Below are 23,211 nucleotides of genomic sequence, written 5' to 3'. Positions count from 1 at the left end.
ATTCCAGAACTTTCTGCCACAGAAATGTGAGGAACATGTGTTTTTTTAGACAAATTTTGAGGTTTGCAAAGGATTCTGGGTAACAGAACCTGGTCCGAGCTCTGCAAGTCACCCCTCCTTGGATTCCCCTAGGTCTCTAGTTTTCAGAAATGCACAGGTTTGGTAGGTTGCCCTAGGTGCCGGCTGAGCTAGAGACCAAAATCTAGAGGTAGGCACACCACAAAAAACACCTCTGTTTTCTTTCAAAAATTTGGATGTGTCCACGTTGCGCTTTGGGGCGTTTCCTGTCGCGGGCACTAGGCCTACCCACACAGGTGTGGTATCATTTTTATCGGGAGACGTGGGGGAACGCTGGGTGGAAGAAAATTTGTGGCTCCTCTCTGATTCCATAACTTTCTGCCTCAGAAATGTGAGGAACATGTGTTTTTTTTAGCCAAATTTTGAGGTTTGCAAAGGATTCTGGGTAACAGAACCTGGTCCGAGCCCCGCAACTCACCCCTCCTTGGATTCCCCTAGGTCTCTAGTTTTCAGAAATGCACAGGTTTGGTAGGTTTCACTAGGTGCCGGCTGAGCTAGAGGCCAAAATCTACAGGTAGGCACTTTGCAAAAAACACCTCTGTTTTCTTTCAAAAATTTGGATGTGTCCACGTTGCGCTTTGGGGCGTTTCCTGTTGCGGGCGCTAGGTCTACCCACACAAGTGAGGTATCATTTTTATCGGGAGACTTGGGGGAACGCTGGGTGGAAGGAAATTTGTGGCTCCTCTCGGATTCCAGAACTTTCTGCCACAGAAATGTGAGGAACATGTGTTTTTTTAGCCAAATTTTGAGGTTTGCAAAGGATTCTGGGTAACAGAACCTGGTCCGAGCCCCGCAAGTCACCCCTCCTTGGATTCCCCTAGGTCTCTAGTTTTCAGAAATGCACAGGTTTGGTAGGTTTCCCTAGGTGCAGGCTGAGCTAGAGGCCAAAATCTACAGGTAGGCACTTCGCAAAAAACACCTCTGTTTTCTTTCAAAAATTTGGATGTGTCCACGTTGCGCTTTGGGGCATTTCCTGTCGCGGGCACTAGGCCTACCCACACAGGTAGGGTATTATTTTTATCTGGAGACTTGGGGGAACGCTGGGTGGAAGGAAATTTGTGGCTCCTCTCAGATTCCAGAACTTTCTGCCACAGAAATGTGAGGAACATGTGTTTTTTTTAGCCAAATTTTGAGGTTTGCAAAGGATTCTGAGTAACAGAACCTGGTCCGAGCCCCGCAAGTCACCCCTCCTTGGATTCCCCTAGGTCTCTAGTTTATAGAAATGCACAGGTTTGGTAGGTTTCCCTAGGTGCCGGCTGAGCTAGAGGCCAAAATCTACAGGTAGGCACTTCGCAAAAAACACCTCTGTTTTCTTTCAAAAATTTGGATGTGTCCACGTTGCGCTTTGGGGCGTTTCCTGTCGCGGGCGCTAGGCCTGCCCACTCAAGTGAGGTATCATTTTTATCGGGAGACTTGGGGGAACGCTGGGTGGAAGGAAATTTGTGGCTCCTCTCAGATTCCAGAACTTTCTGCCACAGAAATGTGAGGAACATGTGTTTTTTTAGCCAAATTTTGAGATTTGCAAAGGATTCTGGGTAACAGAACCTGGTCCGAGCCCCGCAAGTCACCCCTCCTTTGATTCCCCTAGGTCTCTAGTTTTCAGAAATGCACAGGTTTGGTAGGTTTCCCAGGTGCCGGATGAGCTAAAGGCCGAAATCTACAGGTAGGCACTTCGCAAAAAACACCTCTGTTTTCTTTCAAAAATTTGGATGTGTCCACGTTGCGCTTTGGGGCGTTTCCTGTCGCGGGCGCTAGGCCTACCCACACAAGTGAGGTATCATTTTTATCGGGAGACTTGGGGGAACGCTGGGTGGAAGGAAATTTGTGGCTCCTCTCAGATTCCAGAACTTTCTGCCACAGAAATGTGAGGAACATGTGTTTTTTAGCCAAATTTTGAGGTTTGCAAAGGATTCTGGGTAACAGAACCTGGTCCCAGCCCCGCAAGTCACCCCTCCTTGGATTCCCCTAGGTCTCTAGTTTTCAGAAATGCACAGGTTTGGTAGGTTTCACTAGGTGCCGGCTGAGCTAGAGGCCAAAATCTACAGGTAGGCACTTCGCAAAAAACACCTCTGTTTTATTTCAAAAATTTGGATGTGTCCACGTTGCGCTTCGGGGCGTTTCCTGTGGCGGGCGCTAGGCCTACCCACACAAGTGAGGTATCATTTTTATCGGGAGACTTGGGGGAACGCTGGGTGGAAGGAAATTTGTGGCTCCTCTCGGATTCCAGAACTTTCTGCCACAGAAATGTGAGGAACATGTGTTTTTTTAGCCAAATTTTGAGGTTTGCAAAGGATTCTGGGTAACAGAACCTGGTCCGAGCCCCGCAAGTCACCCCTCCTTGGATTCCCCTAGGTCTCTAGTTTTCAGAAATGCACAGGTTTGGTAGGTTTCCCTAGGTGCCGGCTGAGCTAGAGGCCAAAATCTACAGGTAGGCACTTCGCAAAAAATACCTCTGTTTTCTTTCAAAAATTTGGATGTGTCCACGTTGCGCTTTGGGGCGTTTCCTGTCGCGGGCGCAAGGCCTACCCACACAAGTGAGGTATCATTTTTATCGGGAGACTTGGGGGAACGCTGGGTGGAAGGAAATTTGTGGCTCCTCTCAGATTCCAGAACTTTCTGCCACAGAAATGTGAGGAACATGTGTTTTTTAGCCAAATTTTGAGGTTTGCAAAGTATTCTGGGTAACAGAACCTGGTCCGAGCCCCGCAAGTCACCCCTCCTTGGATTCCCCTAGGTCTCTAGTTTTCAGAAATGCACAGGTTTGGTAGGTTTCCCTAGGTGTCGGCTGAGCTAGAGGCCAAAATCTACATGTAGGCACTTCGCAAAAAACACCTCTGTTTTCTTTCAAAAATTTGGATTTGTCCACCTTGCGCTTTGGGGCGTTTCCTGTCGCGGACGCTAGGCCTACCCACACAAGTGAGGTATCATTTTTATCGGGAGACTTGGGGGAACGCTGGGTGGAAGGAAATTTGTGGCTCCTCTCGGATTCCAGAACTTTCTGCCACAGAAATGTGAGGAACATGTGTTTTTTTAGCCAAATTTTGAGGTTTGCAAAGGATTCTGGGTAACAGAACCTGGTCTGAGCCCCGCAAGTCACCCCTCCTTGGATTCCCCTAGGTCTTTAGTTTTCAGAAATGCACAGGTTTGGTAGGTTTCCCTAGGTGCCGGATGAGCTAGAGGCCAAAATCTACAGGTAGGCACTTCGCAAAAAACACCTCTGTTTTCTTTAAAAAATTTGGATGTGTCCACGTTGCGCTTTGGGGCGTTTCCTGTCGCGGGCGCTAGGCCTACCCACACAAGTGAGGTATCATTTTTATCGGGAGACTTGGGGGAACGCTGGGTGGAAGGAAATTTGTGGCTCCTCTCAGATTCCAGAACTTTCTGCCACAGAAATGTGAGGAACATGTGTTTTTTTAGCCAAATTTTGAGGTTTGCAAAGGATTCTGGGTAACAGAACCTGGTCCGAGCCCCGCAAGTCACCCCTCCTTGGATTCCCCTAGGTCTCTAGTTTTCAGAAACGCACAGGTTTGGTAGGTTTCCCAGGTGCCGGCTGAGATAGAGGCCAAAATCTACAGGTAGGCACTTAGGAAAAAACACCTCTGTTTTCTTTAAAAAATTTGGATGGGTCCACGTTGCGCTTTGGGGCGTTTCCTGTCGCGGGCGCTAGGCCTACCCACACAAGTGAGGTATCATTTTTATCGGGAGACTTGGGGGAACGCTGGGTGGAAGGAAATTTGTGGCTCCTCTCAAATTCCAGAACTTTCTGCCACAGAAATGTGAGGAACATGTGTTTTTTTAGCCAAATTTTGAGGTTTGCAAAGGATTCTGGGTAGCAGAACCTGGTCCAAGCCCCGCAAGTCACCCCTCCTTGGATTCCCCTAGGTCTCTAGTTTTCAGAAATGCACAGGTTTGGTAGGTTTCCCTAGGTGCCGGCTGAGCTAGAGGCCAAAATCTACAGGTAGGCACTTCGCAAAAAACACCTCTGTTTTCTTTCAAAAATTTGGATGTGTCCACGTTGCGCTTTGGGGCGTTTCTTGTCGCGGGCGCTAGGCCTACCCACACAAGTGAGGTATCATTTTTATCGGAAGACTTGGGGGAACGCTGGGTGGAAGGAAATTTGTGGCTCCTCTCAGATTCCAGAACTTTCTGCCACAGAAATGTGAGGAACATGTATTTTTTTAGCCATATTTTGAGGTTTGCAAAGGATTCTGGGTAACATAACCTGGTCCGAGCCCCGCAAGTCACCCCTCCTTGGATTCCCCTAGGTCTCTAGTTTTCAGAAATGCACAGGTTTGGTAGGTTTCCCTAGGTGCCGGCTGGGCTAGAGGCCAAAATCTTCAGGTAGGCACTTTGCAAAAAACACCTCTGTTTTCTTTCAAAAAAATGGGATGTGTCCAAGTTGCGTTTTGGGGCGTTTCCTGTCGCGGGCGCTAGGCCTACCCACACAAGTGAGGTATCACTTTTATCGGGAGACTTGGGGGAACATAGATTAGCACAACAAGTGTTATTGTCCCTTGTCTTTCTCTATATTTTTTCCTTCCAAATATAGGAGAGTGTGTAAAAAAGACATCTATTTGAGAAATGCCCTGTAATTCACATGCTAGTATGGTCACCCCGGAATTCAGAGATGTTCAAATAACCACTGCTCCTCAACACCTTACCTTGTGCCCTTTTTGGAAATACAAAGGTTTTCTTGATAGCAATTTTTTACTCTTTATATTTCAGCAAATGAATTGCTGTATACCAGGTATACAATGAAAACGCACTGCAGGGTGCAGCTCATTTATTGGCTCTGGGTTCCTCGGGTTCTTGATGAACCTACAAGCCCTATATATCCCCACAACCAGAGGAGTCCAGCAGACGTAACGGTATATTGCTTTTGATAATCTGACATTGCATGGAAAAGTTACAGAGCAAAAACGTAGAGAAAAATTGATGTTTTTTTCACCTCAATTTCAATATTTTTCTTTTTCAGTTGTTATTTTCTGTAGGAATCCCTTGTAGGATCTACACAAATGACCCCTTGCTGAATTAAGAATTTTGTCTACGTTTTAGAAATGTTTAGGTTTTTGGGATCCAGCATTGGTTTCATGTCCATTTCTGTCACTGACTGGAAGGAGGCTGAAAGCACAAAAAATTGCAAAAATGGGATATGTCCCAGTAAAATGCCAAAATTGTGTTGAAAACTTCGGTTTTCTGATTCAAGTCTGCCTGTTCCTGAAAGCTGGGAAGCTGCTGAGTTTAGCACCGCAAACCCTTTGTTGATGCAATTTTCAGGGGAAAAACCACAAGCCTTCTTCTGCAGCCACTTTTTCCCATTTGTTTGAAAAAAACGAAATTTTCACTGTATTTTGGCTAATTTCTTGGCCTCCTTCAGGGGAACCCACAAAGTCTGCAAATAGGCAAAGAAAGGCCTGGCACAGGAGGGGGAAAAGGCCTGGCAGCGAAGGGGTTAAGGATAAGTGGGAATTGTTACCTGAAACAGAAAATGAGACATGCACAGGTTACGCTTTGTGGGTGGTTGACACGTTGGACGAATTAAAATTGTTGCAGGGACGTGTCAGCAAGGATGAGAAACGTTCTTGCGTTTGGATCCAATGTGTACAAAGACCAGATGATTTGTGGGTTTCAGACGAGGGGAAAATGGTCTTACCGAACAGTCTTCTGTCACAGTTTGCAAGGTTTTACCAGCACATATTCGGAGAGATGCCATGATCAGGTTGTTCAAAATTGACTGGTTTAGCCCAAAATTCAGACAAGCCACAGAAGTGATCAGGCACAGGTGCATCATCTGTCAGCAGATGAATGCGGGGAAAGAGACAGTGGTGAATTTGAGCCACATTGGGAGAGCAGGAGGTCCATTTAGCAGAATGCAATTGGATTTTATTGAGATGCCTGTGTGTGGAGGTTTGAGATACGTGTTGGTGATTGTGTGTATTTTTAGTCACTGGATTGAAGCTTACACCACACATAGAAATGACAGTCTCACAGTAGCGAAGCTGCAGCTTAGGGAATTGATTCCACGTTTCGGGTTTCCGATCCCTCTAGAATCAGATAGAGGAAGTCACTTCAACAATTAAGTGGTTAAGCTATTGTGTGCAGCATTGAACATTGAGCAGAAGTTGCATTGTAGTTACCGCCCTGAAGCTTCAGGACTAGTGGAGCAGATGAATGGTACCCTGAAGTCGAGAATGGCAAAGATACACCCAACAAGAAAACGGGACTGTCTCCTCATGAAATTCTCATGGGTCGAGCCATGAGATTGCCCGCAGTGCCTGCAAGTGCCCTTGTGAATATCATGGATGATATGCTATTGGACTACTGCAAGGGTCTGGCTGACGTGGTCCGCTCTTTCTCTCACCAGGTGGAAGCCACCACACTGCCACCGATAAATGATCCAGGTCACAACCTGAAAGCTGGTGACTGGGTTGTCATCAAGAAACACGTGAGGAAGTCGTGTTTGGAGCCACGTTGGAAGGGGCCATATCAAGTAATACTGACGACTACTACTGCTGTGAAGTGTGCGGGAATTCCAAACTGGATCCATGCCAGTCACACGAAAAAGGTGATGTGTCCAACTGATGAGGAAATTGAATTGTCAAAAGTAACAGCGACAGAAAAGGAAGTCTCAGGGCCGGAGAGTAATCAAAGGGGAACTGAGACCGAAGGAGAGCCCGTTGAGGACGGCTTGGTCACTCCAATAAGAGATGAAGGAGAAGAGACCCAGAGGGGTGACAGTGTCTCAACTGAGGCGCCAGGAGGACTGAGTCAGAAGGAGGTTCTCCCAGAAGCAGACGGATATGGTCAAGAATTTGAGCCCCTGACAGGCCCAGAAGGTGAAGGAATTGAGGCGGAAGAGAGTCAGAGTGTCCAGACTCCTCCTGAGCAAATTGCGGGTCCATCAGAGGGAACACCATACAGTCAGAGGAGGGCAAGAGATTGTCCAGACCAGAGAGCCGCTGAAAGGAGATAAGTGGACAGAACTGGACAGGTGATTGTCGAAGATGCAATAGAGGAGGAGGTCGAAACAACAAGGAGAAAAGATCTGAGTGAAGGAGAGTTGCAGGGTGATCGCAAGTTGAAAAGAAAGAGGGTGGCAAACAGAAGATACGCAGGTCCTGAATCGGCATATGCAACGTCAGCTGAATGGCAACAAGAGTTCTTGACATATCAGTTCTGTTTTGATCGAGAAGTCCCAGGTCAGTACTTTGGTTCCTGAGTCTAGCTAGAGAAAGAGACTGTATTGATGTGAAAACTGAAATAAAGAAACCTGACAACAGAGACTGATAAATTACCGGATGTGACACTGTTAACCCGAATAGACTTTTGAGAACTGGTTTTGACAAGCTGCTAATCTGAAGTGACAAGGATCCTGGGAGTGAATGAGAAAGCTGTAAATACTTGCTGGAGAAACACTTTGCTTAGCTTTGCTGAAAAGAAAAAGAGGAAAAAAAGGCTTCAACCATCCTCTTTTGGTTGTTGTTTGAACAAAGAATACTTTGCTTTCTGATTCTTTACAGATCATGGCCAACACTAGAGATGATAATAGAGGGAGTAGGCATTGTAAATGTTTGGGTTTTGTTTTAGGTGTCGTCTGTGTGATATTCATCATAGTCGTGATTGTGGGAATGCCATTGGTGGATAAGAGTGAAACTAACAATGCTACAATTCCTGAGACCGCTACCGCACTAACAGCTTGGGAGAGGTTCGAGCAGGACACAAGATATTTGCATGAGGGAACTAACGTAAAAGGGGAATTATCTACTAATGCGAAATATTGTTATGTGTGTACACAGATGCCTGTTTCGGTGCAAGAGAGAGTTACCTGCCATAGTTTCCCTCTAACATATGGGATAAGCTGTAGTCTGTTACTAACACAATTTTATAACCAGGAAGAGATTCAGTACTTTTATTCGAATTTTGATCTTGTATTTTCTTATGTGCCTATCATATAGGATTTGAATAGTGTGGCTAAATACTATAGCATAAAGTTAGTTAAGGGGTTCTTTGAAGTGACATTAACAATTAGTACATCTTATGCACACCACAATAATCTGAAATATTTGCTTACACCTGTAGAGAAAAGTTTTCTAGATCACACAAAAGATAGAAGGAGGGCTTTGAAAGGGAAATTGGAAAAAGGCTTGCAGCAGCGATCTTTTATTAATAGTGAGAGTTACAGTGCGGTTAGGGAACAAGAGAAATTAGCTTTAGATGCACTTTACGTAGGGAAGCTTTGCATATCTAGACAAAAGTCATATTATGGCAATGTGTTTGTGGGAACGAGTGAATGTAAGCATGTGTTTTTGTATCAGAGTAAATGGACGTTCATGTTAAATGGACAGGATCCAGCGATCCCTGGGATCTGTTATATATGTGGACTTAATGCTTATTACCATCTCCCAAAGGAATGGTATGGGACATGTTATTTGTGGATAGTTTTCCCAAAGATACATCAATTAGAGGACTTGAAGAGGTTTCCAAAATTGTCTGAATTACATTGTACTAGACAAAGGAGAGAGACTGCTGCTGGTGTAGTAGGAGATATATTTGGGCGATAATTCTTTCAGTGGGAGTTATCTTAAACTCCATAAAAATCCAAAAGTTGTCTACTATTGTGGATAACATGCTGACAAATTTCACAGGGGCTATACTCCTGAGGGATACTGAGCTTGCTGCGGAGAGGGCTATGACTTTTCAAAACAGGCTTGCTTTAGACATTCTTTTAGCGAAGAATGGTGGAGTTTGTAAAATTAGTGACATTGTTGTACTTATAGACCTGATAATAGTATCGTGATTAGAAGTAAGCTTACTAACCTAATAAGAGATAGTACAGATTTGAAGGAACTGAAAGAGCCAGGTATTTGGGAAAAGGTTGGAAAGGGACTTGCTAAAGTGGGAAGTTGGTTTAGTAATATTTGGCATGGGATATTGGCAAAAATAATACAGGGAATATTGATTGTTATAGCTTGTTTATTTGGATTATGGCTGTCATGCAAAATTAGCAAAAGAATTACATTGAAAAATAATAAGAGGAGGGAAGAAAAGAAAAGGGAAAAATGTTCAGAGCAAAATTGGAAGGAGCAAAGTTAAGGGAAGAAATTGAGATGAGAGAATTTTAGGATGAAGTTGTAAAGGAAAGGTTTGTGTGATGACAAGAGACATCAGAGGAGGGATTGTTGGAGTGTGACTTTATAATTAATCATTAATATGAAAAGCTTGCAATATAATGTGTAATGAAGCTGCATAGAAATGTTTTAATGTAGAAATAATGAACGCGTTTGAAATGTGCCCACGGGGAGTGGCCACTAATGTATGCGATGATTAATGAAACTGACTAATGATGAATTAACAATGTACTAATGTATGATTTTGTATTAGCAATTAAGAGTTGTGTATTAGGGTTTTGCTAAATTAATCACTAGGCCTTAGTTAGCAAGGGTCTGGGCCTAGCTGCCTGGTCTCATATTAACTGTGTTTTTTCTAACGTGCAATGTGCTGCTTTCCTGAAGGACACGAAGCTGTACTTTTCCAGAAGCTAGAGATGTGTGTGTAGCCGTAGTAAATTCTTTCTCATGGGACCTGACTTGCTCAAGGAGACATTCTTGCTGAATGCAACAGTGTAATTCGCGACAGGTGCAAGGTCGTCTGGACTAGGAGAAGACAATGGAACTACTGACTGGAGTGACAAGTGTAACTTTTCTTACCTGATATTCCACCCAATGAAGACGTCAATCACAAGAGCCAATAGACTACATGAGAACTGTCTAAAGTGAAAATTCTAGTAAGGTGTGTGAAGGATCATTGGACAAAGATAACGATGCACCAAATATTGCCCAATGGGAAATTAGGGACTTGTTCAAAAGATTTGATATAACAACGTGACACAAGGAGAAATCAGCCATTACCTAGGCATTACTCTGCTATTATTGAGACATTCTTCACCATCCCTAGCTACTCTGAAAGACTTTGGGGGTCATTCTGACCTCGGCGGTAAAAGGCGCTTACCGCCGGTCAGAAGACCGCCATAACAACGCCACGGTCGCGGTAAACCACAACGGTCATTCTGACCCGCAACAGGCAAACCGCCAAAAACCCGACATCCACAGAAGTCCGCCACACCAACGGCCAGCGAAAAACTGGCGATGACCAAACCTCCACCGTCACGCCAACAGAAATACGCCCATGCCATTCCGACCCACGAATCCATGCGGCGGTCTTTCAACCGCGGTATTCCATTGGCGGTACACACCGCCGCGGTCAAAATACACACACAGCTCCAAAACACAGCCACATTGGACAATTTGAAATACACACACCTGATACACATACAAACACCACTCCCACACACCCAATTAACTATAAAACACACACCCACATCACCCACAAACACCTACAACCACAAATCAGAGACGAAGGACAGAGAGAGACAGCACAGAATAGAGAACACCATCACACAGAGGCACACTACACCATCATCTATACAACATCCACGCACAAAACACCACACACCACCACACTCACCACACTCATCACCGCAAACACCACCCCACACCTCATCCACACCACCCCATGGCACCCCAAAGACACCCCAGGTTTTCAGACGCTGAACTCAGGGTCATGGTGGAGGAAATACTTCAGGACACAGGTGCAGCACACCACCATGGCCAGGAAGATGGAGCTATAGCAAAGAATAGTGGACAGGGTCAACGCTGTGGGACAGCGTCCCAGAAATCGGGACGACATCAGGAAGCGGTGGAACGACCTACGGGGGAAGGTGCGTTCTATGGTATCCCGACACAACATCGCGGTGCAGAAGACTGGCGGCCGACCCCCACCTCAACCCCCAGATTTTACAGCATGGGAGGAACAGGTCTTGGCCATCCTGCATCCTGAGGGCCTCGCAGGAGTAGGCGGAGGAATGGACTCTGGTAAATCTAATCTCAACTACTTCATCCCCCCCACCCACCAGAATGCCAACTCATACCCCCACCCCCATCACACATCCTCCTTGCTAATGTCTCACCAGCACAACCCACCCATCCCAACACCAAGCCCTGCATGCCACCACAAACCATGGACACCCATCACCTAAGCATGCCCACTGCACATACCCATCCCCCCCACAAACCACTGTCACAACTGCTCCCACAAGGGAATGCCAGCACTGGGGTACAAGGGCACCCACCCATTGCACGCTATGGCACACACAGAAGCAATAACCATACTCTTATACCCCTGCAGGACCCGAACGCCACCACACCGCCCAGGAGGGTCCAGAAATGTCCATCCCACCCCCAGAAGAGGCCCCCAGTGATGACAGCAGCTCTGTCTCCCTGGACCCAGATGACCAGCACGGACCATCGGGGACCTCGGCACAGTCGGTTCCCCTCAGACAGCCACAGGCCACAGCAGACCTACCCCCCTCTGGGAACACCAGCACAGCACCCACCCATGCCTCTGTCTCCAGGACACGTCAATCAGCGGTGTGTCCACCACTACAGGGCACCCAGGTTAACCCACCACCCCAACAACAACAGGGACCTGGGGGCAGTGGTAGTGGGCACACGGTCCAGGGCACAGAGGCCCAGGGAAACAGGGGAACTGGGAGGGCTGCTGTGCGACAGGGTGGGGACAGGCCCAGGGAACCCACTCTCCACGAGGCCCTCTCCTCCATCATGGGAGCATACCACCACTCCCAGGAGACGATGGCGATGGCCAGGTTCCAGGAGAACCAGGTTGTGCAGGAGGAACAGTACATGGGGTTCAGGGAAGAACTCAAAAACATTAGTTCCGCAATGGGCACCATCGTTGTGGCACTCAACCAGATTGTCACCACATTGCGGGACCATGTGGCACCACAAAGGGCCCCTGTCACTAGCATGGACCAAGAACAGGCTACCACCTCCACCGGCGCTAGTGGACAGGAGGCCCCGACACAAGAACAACAGGCCACCCGAACCCCACCCCCTGCAGAAGGAGAACCACCCCGCAAGTGGGGCCTGAGATCTAGGAAGAAGACAGAGTAGGATGCCAAGACCCCTGGCAGGAAAGGATACCCCCTGATGTCATCCCACTGTCCCACATTGTCACCCTGTCCAACCTTAAACTGCCCCTGCTCCACCTTCCACAGGCATATGGACAATGCACCTGTGAGACTGAGAATCTGGACTCTGCCATGGACATTCCTCCACCATCACCCATCACCGATTTTCTACCATTTCCCAAAATTGAGCACTTTAATAAACACACTTATTGCACAAAAATCATCTGGAGTCTGCCTGTATTTTTAAACAAATGTATTAGACATAACCGTGCCAAAATGTCCAGTTACAATGTGATGACAATATACCACTGTCACACAGCTGTAGCCCATGGGGAAACTAAGCAGAGGTCACGCAGTGGGGCCCACATCTCTGAAAATTGGAAGGGAAAGTCGCAACTCAGTTACCATACACTGGGGGAAAAGGTCAGACAGTAGAGAGGCAGTAGTCTTTAAGTAAATGTAAAATGCCGGTGTTGATTCTTACCTGTGTGTTATAGAAAATACTGCTATATTACTGTGTTCCTGTTGTCTGTGTCGTCCTCTTCGTCTTCCTCCTCTTCACTCTCCGCAGGCTCCACAGCTGCCACAGCACCACCATCTGGACCATCCTCCTGCAGGAAAGGCACCTGGCGTCGCAAAGCCAGGTTGTGAAGCATACAGCAGGCCATGATGATATGACACACCTTCTTTGGTGAGTACATTAGGGATCCACCTGTCATATGCAGGCACCTAAACCTGGCCTTCAGGAGGCCGAAGGTCCGCTCGATCACCCTCCTAGTATGCCCATGGGCCTCATTGTACCGTTCCTCTGCCCTTGTCCTGGGATTCCTCACTGGGGTCAGTAGCCACGGCAGGTTGGGGTAACCAGAGTCACCAATTAGCCACAGACTGTGTCTCTGAAGTTGTTCCATCACGTAAGGGATGCTGCTATTTCGCATGATGTACGCGTCATGCACTGACCCAGGGAACTTGGCATTTACATGGGAGATGTACTGGTCAGCCAAACAGACCACCTGGACATTCATGGAATGATAACTTTTTCTGTTCCTGTACACCTGTTCACTCCTGCTGGGGGGGACCAAAGCCACATGGGTCCCATCAATGGCACCAATGATGTTGGGAATATGTCCAAGGGCATAGAAATCACCCTTCACTGTAGGCAAATCCCCCTCCTCAGGGAAAACGATGTAGCTCCGCATGTATTTCATCAGGGCAGACAACACTCAGGACAACACCTTTGAAAACATAGGCTGAGACATCCCTGAAGAAATGGCCACTGTTGTTTGAAATGACCCACTTGCCAAAAAATGGAGCACTGACAGAACCTGCACTAGAGGGGGGATCCCTGTGGGTTGGCGGATGGGTGACATCAGGTCTGGCTCCAGCTGGGCACACAGTTCCCGTATAGTGGCTCGGTCAAGCCTGTATGTTAGTATGACATGTCTTTCTTCCATTGTTGACAGGTCCACCACGGTCTGTACACGGGAACATTCCTCCATCTCCTCGCAAGTCCCAGCGGACGGTGCCTAGGAAGGACAACAGCGAGCACAGAGTCAATCAACCCACAGGTACGTTCCCACAGCTTGCACAGTACACGAATCTCAATGCATTGAATGGCTTGTATGAGTGTTGATGCAAGGCCTAGGTATGTGTGACGCTGTAGAAAATAAGCCATGTGGGCCCTTGAAATGGCAGCTGCCTGACCTGTGAAGTGCGACAATGGGATGTGAGGTAGATGCGCTGGCGTGGCACACAGTGGCGGTAGGCGGTCGAAGAACGCAGCGCAAAGCCGCATTGGTTAACATTGAACCCTATGGGTTTCAGGAGCCAATGACGAAGTGCGCCGGCGGTCGCGGTACGCACCGCTGCGGGCGTGACCGCCATTTTCTATCTGCCTAATCACTCGATACCTGATCATCCACAGGAGAGGACCTATACTGCAAGTGCTGCTGTGACCTCGGTCTGGAAGAGACAATGGCTGCTGCGACTGGGGAAAGGGCCCCTGCCTTCACTTCAGAAGAACTGGAGAAACTCGTGGATGGGGTCCTCCCCCAGTATGCGCTACTCTACAGTCCTCCAGACCAACAGGTAAGTCCACTGGGAGCATGCTTTGTGGCCAATGCCTGTGTTGAGTGGGGTGGATGAAAGATGGTGGGGAGTGGAGCGATTGAGGCATGCATCAAACGACAGATGAGAGCATGTGCCACATGGCAAGGGTGGGGATGGGGGGCCACTCACATCGAGCATGCAGAGAATGATGATATTTTTTTTTCTCCCCCTGTACATGTCACATAGGTCAGCGCCCATCAGAAAATCGAGATTTGGCATGCCATCGCCAAGGACGTCCGGACCCTGGGCACCCACTGTCGCAAGAGGTGGGAGGACATCCGCCGCGGGAGCAGGAAGACCGCAGAGGCTCTGCTGGGGATGGCCTCGCAACATAGGAGGGGTGGCACTCGTCAATTGACCCCCCTGATGTCCCTGATCCTGGTGGTGGCCTACCCCGATTTGGATGGGCGCGTGAGGACATCACAGCAGACACAAGGGGGTGAGTACAAGCACAGTATGGTGATTTTGAGCACATTGGAGGTGTCTGGGTGGGGGAGGAGGGCTGTGGGTATCCCTAGGCCAGGGCGATTTCCGTAGGCTAGGCCCCTCCGTTAGGCATGGCCCTGTGCCCCCGCCCCCCCACCTCTGTAGGTTGCCTAGTACAGCTACTCATGGCCCTGTGTCACCTATGTGTAGATCTGTCGTACATAGGCTTGTAGGCCATGTCCCACGGATTGAGTAGTGTACCCCAAGTGCGCGGCGTAGTGCAGGGGGCTTCTGTGTCTGTCCTCTCCGCCAACTGTGTCACCAATGCATGCACTCAACATGTCTTTATTTCTCCCCCCCCCTTTTTTGTTGGTCTACCTGTTCATGTGTGCATTAGCATCATCAGACGGAGGAGAAGTGGCATCGGAGCACGAGGGAGCTGCATCTCATATGGCCCTGGAGGGCCATGCAACCGACTCGGAGTTCACCAGTGAGACGGAGGGCGAGGGGAGCTCCACAGCGGGGACACCAGGTGACACCAGCGACACAGACACGTCCTCGGAAGGGAGCTCCCTTGTGGTGGCGGCAACATCCGTGCCCACCGCAACAACAGGTACAGCCGCCACCCAGCGCACCAGCTCCACCCTCCCAGCAGCCCCTCAGCGTTCGTCCCGTGCCCGCTCAGCCAGGAAGGTGGGCATCTCCTTCGCCCCAGGCACCTCAGGCCCTGCCCCAGTTACCCCTGCTGCCCTCAGTGAGGAGGTCATTGACCTCCTCAGGACGCTCATTGTTGGGCAGTCTACCCTTTTGAATGCCATCCAGGGTGTAGAAAGGGAGGTGCACCGGAGTAATGTATACCTGAAGGGCATTCATTTGGGTCAGGCTGCCCATCAGCGATCGTTCAACGCTCTGGCCTCAGCACTGACGGCAGCCATTGTCCCTGTCTCCTGCCTTTCTCCTCCAACCTCAACCCAGTCCCACTCCCCTGTACCTCTGCCTATCCCAGACACACCTACAGACCAGCCTGCACACACCTCAACACCCAAGGGAAACTCATCCAGACATAAGCACCACAGATCACACAAGCATTCACACAAGCTACAGCCACATGCAGACATGCCAACAGCCACTGCCTCCTCTGTGTCCCCCTCCTCCTCGTCTCCCTCCTCCCTCCCTGTGACGTCTACACTCACACTTGCATGCACAACATCACCAGCCACTACGTCCATCACCAGCACACCCACCGAAACACTCCGCACACGTGCAGTCACCACCCCCACTACCATTTACACGTCCCCTGTGTCCTCTCCCAGTGTGTCTGTCACCCCCTCTTCCAAACCACACAAATGCAGACAGCCACCCACCCAACAGCCATCCACCTCACGACAGCCTCCAGCACAAGCACCTGCACCCAAAGACACCAGACTTGACCCACCTACAACCACATCCTCTTCCTCCACTCCCATACCCACTGCACCTACCCTTCCCACTGCTCCTAAAAAGCTTTTCCTGTCCAAAATTAACCTCTTTCCATCACCTGACCCTCTCCCTCCATCTCATAAGAGTGCAATCAGCACCTCAGCCACCACACACCCTGGACCTACCAGGACAATAGTCCAAGGATTTTGGAGTCCACCACCTTCAAGGGCAGCTACTTCGGCTAGCAGTAAAGGGACAGCCAGCCCACCCCCTGGAAAGAAATCCAAAAAAGCCAAGGCCCGGCGCGAGAGGCCAGAGCAAGCAGGCTCCATAGGCACTACCCTGGCACTGTCAGGAAGTGGCGTGCCACCTGGCACACCGCCAAAGGGAGGAAAGGGCCACAGAGGAGCAGGGAAGGGTGGCAAGGGCAGCACGCCCGACAAGTCCGGCAGCAGGCGAGCTGCTCAGGAGGGCCCCACCAGCCCCATTCCAGGTGTGAAGGAGGACACCCACGGGCCCGGGACGCCAGCACAGGAGGGCCCCGCAAGCGAGTAGACTGATGTGCACGAAGGGCCCGGCAGCCACATGTCGGCTGGCGAGTGAAATCCATATCATGGCCGGATCTGGTGCCCTGGAGACACATGTCAAGCACCGCTGAACAGGGCCCCGCCGTCTCAAGCACCGCTGAACAGGGCACCGCCGTCTCAAGCACCGCTGAACAGGGCCCTTCAAGTCAAGCAACGCTGAACAGGGCCCTTCAAGTCAAGCACTGCTGAACAGGGCCCTTCAAGTCAAGCACCGCTGAACAGGGCCCCGCCGTCTCAAGCACCGCTGAACAGGGCACCGCCGTCTCAAGCACCACTCCGCTGGGCCCTTCATCTCAAGCACCGCTCCGCTTGGCCCTTCATCTCAAGCACCGCTGCGCTGGGCCCTTCATCTCAAGCACCGCTGAACAGGGCACCGCCGTCTCAAGCACTGCTCCGCTGGGCCCTTGATCTCAAGCACCGCTCCGCTGGGCACTTCATGTCAAGCACCGCTCCGCTGGGCCCTTCATCTCAAGCACCGCTCCGCTGGGCCCTTCATCTCAAGCACCGCTCCGCTGGGCCCTTCATCTCAAGCACCGCTGCGCTGGGCCCTTCATCTCAAGCACCGCTGAACAGGGCACCGCCGTCTCAAGCACTGCTCCGCTGGGCCCTTGATCTCAAGCACCGCTGCGCTGGGCCCTTCATCTCAAGCACCACTCCGCTGGGCCCTTCATCTCAAGCACCGCTCCGCTGGGCACCGCCGCCTCTGCACCGCTGCGCTGGGCCCTTCATCTCAAGCACCGCTCCGCTGGGCCCTTCATCTCAAGCACCGCTCCGCTGGGCCCTTCATCTCAAGCACCGCTCCGCTGGGCCCTTCATCTCAACACCGCTGCTCTGGGCCCTTCATCTCAAGCACCGCTGAACAGGGTACTGCCGTCTCAAGCACCGCTGGCCCATTGGCAGAAGGGGCAGGGCCAGATCTGTGTCGGGCAGGGCTGCACGAAGCACTCTGGGCACCATGCCTCCTCCAGAACCAGTGGAGTCTGTAATCCACTTGTGAGACTGTGGCTTTGCACTCCCCAGGATGGCACAGTGGGCAATCCACCCACTGTAGAGACTTGAGAGACTGTGGCTTTGCACTCCCCAGGATGGCACAGTGGGCATTCCTCCCACTGTAGAGACATGAGAGACTGTGGCTTTGCACTCCCCAGGATGGCACCGTGGGCAATCCACCCACTGTAGAGACTTGTGAGACTGTGGCTTTGCACTCCCCAGGATGGCACAGTGGGCAATCCACCCACTGTAGAGACTTGAGAGACTGTGGCTTTGCACTCCCCAGGATGGCACAGTGGGCAATCCACCCACTGTAGAGACTTGAGAGACTGTGGCTTTGCACTCCCCAGGATGGTACAGTGGGCAATCCACCCACTGTAGAGACTTGTGAGACTGTGGCTTTGCACTCCCCAGGATGGCACAGTGGGCAATCCACCCACTGTAGAGACTTGAGAGACTGTGGCTTTGCACTCCCCAGGATGGCACACCCACTGTAGAGACTTGTGAGACTGTGGCTTTGCACTCCCCAGGATTGAACAGTGGCCACGGAGGCCCCTCGTGGATCTGGTGTGGTGGACTCATCTGGCTGAGGTGCCCTCCCTTCCCTTCCCCCTGAGGTGCCTGTAGTTTTGCTATCTGATGCCCCTGCAGTGTCCTCTCCAATGGATTTGGGTCTCCTGTGTGGGCTTTGCCCATGTGTTTAGGCCCATTGGCCCACGGACAATGGCTGATAGCCAATTTGGACAGGACAATTTACATATGTATATATTGTTAAAGATGTTTGATATATTTTTTTACTTAGCCGTACAATATACTTCAAATTTCATGATCATTTTATTATGTCTTTGCATTCTTCCGGGGGGGTTGGGGGGTGTCACTCTGAGTTGTTGCTCTGCATTGATGTGTATGTAGTTGTGGGTGAGGTTGAGGGTGAGGGTGGGTGTGTCGCGTATGTGTGTCCCGGTAATTTTTTGCCTCCCCCCTCCCCTGTGTCATAGGTGCAGTACTCACTGTTGTCTTCTGCGCCGGCGTTCGTGCTCCTGGTAGAGGAGCAGGAAGACAATATCTGGTAGGATGTGGAGTTCGGGTTCCATGCTGTCCGGATTCCTCGTGGAGTGTGTGGAGGTGAGCGTTTTCCGTTCGTAATGTCTGTTTCCGCCGTGTTTTTATCGGCGGGGCACCCACCCGGAAAAGGTGGCGGATTGGTGGGTCGTGATAGGGTGGGCGGTACATTGTCTCCCGCCTGTCTGTTGGCGGTGACCGCCGCGCTGTTTGTTTGTCCCGCCGTGGCGGTCGGAGAGTTAAAGTGGCGGGCTCTGTTGGCGGTTCCCGCCAGGGTCAGAATTCCATTTTTTGGACCGCCTGCCTGTTGGTGGGTTGGCTGCCGCTTTAACACCGACCGCCAGGGTTGGAATGACCCCCTTTGTCTTTAGCTGTCTGATACTTTGAACCATCCTCATCCTATTCCCTGCCTAATGCTTACTTCTCCTCCTTATGAGGGAAGAACCTCGTTCTTAGCTATGCCCTACTGAGACGTACCTGTTCTATCCTGGCTGATGGCGAATCGACTGATGTCTTGGGGACAAGGGCTGACGCTGTATGCTGACCCATTTGGATGGGTAACTATCTGATGATATATTGTAATTGTCTGTTTGCCTTTTCTTTCTAGGTACCAACTGCTCTTTTGATAGAGGCCATAGTTAGATGTTTTCCAAATTCATGTTGCTAAATTGTTTTGCATGAAGCCCAACATGATGATGCTAATTTGATGGTAGTTAAGGAGTTCTCTAATAGCGGAAGCAAATAGACAAACGACTGAATTCTTGCTTTGTTGAATAACGTGCTAATAATACTCTGCTAAAGTTGATTCATGTTAACGTCGTGCTTTGTTTTAATGTTCATGATCTATGCTCTGATAAAGTTTTACTTGAGTTGCCATATTATAGTGGTTTTGATGTTCTTACTGATATTGAGACTAATAAATATGCTATTAGATTGTAACTAATAGGGAATAAATATCCTAACTCTTACTAGATGTGTGTGGTTTATTCATGACCGCAAGGTCGAGGGGTGTTCAATTCTTATTACATGATATTGATTAGTTCGATTGATTAGTTACTGTGAATATTGATGAGGTAATTGTCTTGTTGATTTAAATGCTAAACAGATATCTCGTCCTGGGAAGTCTCCAAACGTGGTCAAAAGCTTAATTGGCCTAAAACGTGTCTCTTTGTAAGCTACATTATCAAGGTTTGGACGCGTTATCATATCTGACATCTGCTAATGTAGTGTTCAATCTTTATCACTATTGTACTCTTCTTTGAGGATCTTTGTTAATAGTAAACGGTAACACATTTTGCATCTACTTGTACTGTTCTATGGGATCTCTGTTTGTACTGTAATGCAACTGTATCTTTCCAATAAGCTTACAGCATTAGAGTAGAAAGAGAGTATATGCAAATTTCTAGGTTAAAGCCACTACCTCTCCGGTGTTGCAGTTACATGTGCTCATTGATCCACACATTTGAGGATGTCAGTTGCTATTCTCCACTGGGGTGCACATCCTAATTCCTAGCAAGAAAGGAAAAGTGTAGTGGTGGAAGGCAGTCCATGGCAAATGTGGTCAGAAGTTTATATGTTCAGATGGTAATATTTTTTTAGTGCATTTATTTGCATTTATTTGAGAAAAATGTGAACCTGGGTACAAAGTAGTGCTGTATGTATCTTCTCAAGATGCCAACTTTGTGTGGCTTTTGCTTAACTCACTCTTGCAAAATGTACTCTTCTGTGATGCTCTATGTTCGTAGTATAGCACAACTGCAGCTTTTCATTTCCATTGAATGCTTCTTTGAGGACCTCTGTTTGAAGTTTAAGCACCGTAGTATTGTCCTCTGAAGACAATGGTTTGCAATACAGCTCAGCACACCTTCTGTCTTTATTGTACTCTCCAGTGACGGCATATGTAATCTACATTGTGACATTTCACCTTTCCAACACTTGTAGAAGGCTGTGGAAAAAGTTGGATCTAGGTAAAGGTCTGTGCTTCATGCATTTTTCTCAAGATGTCAACGTTTTCAGTGTGTACTCATGGCTTTAGTTTTGTATGGTGAAAGTATGGTTTTGCATTTACACAATATAAATAGGGAGATTGCAGAAGTCACTCTTTCGAAGCATATGAACGAATGTTAAAAAGAGGACGAATTTATATTCCTTTTTGTCTTGTTCTGCTGTTCCTATGTGTAGATATTAACAAAAGATTGGCAATAACAGAATGCAGAAGAAAAGTTTATCTGGATGAGCCAGTAAGAGGTTCACCCAGGAAGAGCTCTAGCACTCAAAAAGTAAAATGTATGCCCCCTCCAGCCTTCTGTTTTAAACGTTTTATAACAGACTATTGGGTGCCGCTCCAGTTCTCTCTTCCCTCTACATCATACTTTTATGTGAGCATACCCAGCTTCCCTTTTTAGGGTCGAGCCTGCTTTGCATACGCTCGCGCATGCGTAAAGCAGGGAGACTCTTTAGTATTTAGAAAAGGGCTCCGAGCCCTGTCAACTTCACGTCAGTGCTTTTTATTGGTTCGGGGCTTCCCTAATTAAATCAGCTTGCTTTCATTAGTCGAAGGCACGCATATGTCATGCCTTTTCCGGTGGCAAGCCCTCCTCGAGCGCAGCGACCAAGTACAGAAAACATGCGAGGCTCGCTGTTTTCCATCGGGCTCGTGGACTTTTTTTTAAACTAATTTACGAGCCCGATCTCGCTTGGCAGAAGTCGAGCGCTTTACCTACTTGATTTCACTTTTTCGGGTTACGTGCATAAATGCACTTTTGCCCGATAGGTGAAAAGTCGGGTTAGGAGTTTACAACGCGATCGGCTCTAACACGAGCAAACGTGAGACCCGATGCATTGTAAATGCTTGTTTTGCAACTGCTGTCCTCCGTCTCCATTGCAGAAATCTCTCAATAGTATGGATCAACTGCAACTTTCAACCTCCAGTGAAGACATATTTTGGGTATAAAATGCAACTTCATCTCTCAGACAATTGTGTTCTCATTTGAGGACATCTGTGGGCTGCAAAGTAAAACTTCAGCTTTACTGGTCATAGATTGGTTGCTAGTGGCAACCCCAAGGATCTCCGGATAAAAGGACCAGCCTTTTACATCTTTGGGTTGTGCAGAGACCCGTGTCTCTCATAGTCCGCGAATGACAAAAACAAATAAAAGATTCCTGTGGCAGTGCAGAAGGCAAAAAATGCGTTGTACAATCCATGAATGAGGTAAAGAATGACGTGTGGTGACAGAGTCTGCTTTTCAGATATAAAAGTGTTCCTCGTGCATTTCACAAAAAGCAAAATGACACATCTAAGCTGATGGAAAGAGGTGAGAATAAAGTGCTACCATGGGATGATCCAAGATAAGTTTATCAGTGTCTCAAGCCAATAATGGAAGACAACTAACCTAAGGCCCTTTTTTGTATGTATGTATGTATGTATGTATGTATGTATGTATGCATATTCAATACATTTGCCAACAACGGTGCAAGAGTCATTTCATGCCAAACTTAATACTGGTGCAAGCACCATTACATGTGAAATGTAAATATACATATGTATTCTCCTTCTTTTATTACGAATACAATGCATCCAGCATTGTTATGTAAAAAATACAGTTGAGGCCAGGTCACTGCTTGTTATGACAGAAAAAAAGCAAAAAATATCCCACATTCATCCTGTTTTTTGTGCAAACATTTAGGTCCATTATTTGTACCACTGTGTTTACGAACCCACAGAGAATACCACAACAAATAAAATCAATATATGAAAGAGGTTCCGAATAAAGATTGAAATCCAAGTGTGCTTCTTTACATTACTACAAAGCATAGACTACTGAATCTCCATAAGTTAAAACTATCTGTGTGCACAAAATGAGCGACAACTCACTGGTCCATCAGGCGTTCAGGAAGAATTGTCCAGTCCTTGGTTACATTTTTAAAATGCTGGAATAATGGTCCAACTAGCTTTTTAAGATATAGCTGTTGAAAGAAACACAAAAACAGATCGATTATGGCAAAATGAAGGGAATGTAATTTAAAATAGTGTGCATTATTTGCTAATGTAGCACATATGACAGGTACTCCACGTATACAGGGGGGACGGTGAATTTGCTGTTTATTCACGTATCATATTTTTATTTTACTCAGTATTTTCAGCTTTGCTTTGTAAGTCTTTTGTTGTCTTTGTATACCAAACGTAGGGTGAGTATAAGCACTGTGCACAATTGCCTTCTAGGAAAGAAACCGAGATTCATAATGTAGAACGCAGATTAGTAAACACAAATATTCCAAATCTTGAAACTGAACCAGAGTGGAACTGTCAAATAAGTGCAGAACATTTTGCAAACTGTTGCACTAATTATAACATTGACTACATTTTTTTAAATGATTTCTGTCAGATTTTAAAGTAAATCATAGTATATTAGGATTATGTTCCCCAAACACAACAAAAGGTTAACAACATTAAGACACCAATAACGTGCAGTAAGTACATAATCCAAAATTATT

General features: G+C 48.1%; 1 protein-coding gene across 1 annotated transcript in view; it reads right to left on the bottom strand.

Annotated features, from left to right (window-relative positions):
• LOC138284181 (aminopeptidase N-like) overlaps positions 1-23,211 on the bottom strand; it is a 280,304-nt gene that overhangs the window by 59,321 nt on the left and 197,772 nt on the right. The window contains exon 15 of the mRNA XM_069222678.1: positions 22,592-22,683. Within this exon, the coding sequence (XP_069078779.1) occupies positions 22,592-22,683 (92 nt within the window). The remainder of the gene's footprint in view (positions 1-22,591; positions 22,684-23,211) is intronic.

Source organism: Pleurodeles waltl, chromosome 3_1, assembly GCF_031143425.1.
Source record: "Pleurodeles waltl isolate 20211129_DDA chromosome 3_1, aPleWal1.hap1.20221129, whole genome shotgun sequence".
Taxonomy (NCBI): Eukaryota; Metazoa; Chordata; class Amphibia; order Caudata; family Salamandridae; genus Pleurodeles; species Pleurodeles waltl.
This window is presented reverse-complemented; position numbering and strand designations above follow the sequence as displayed.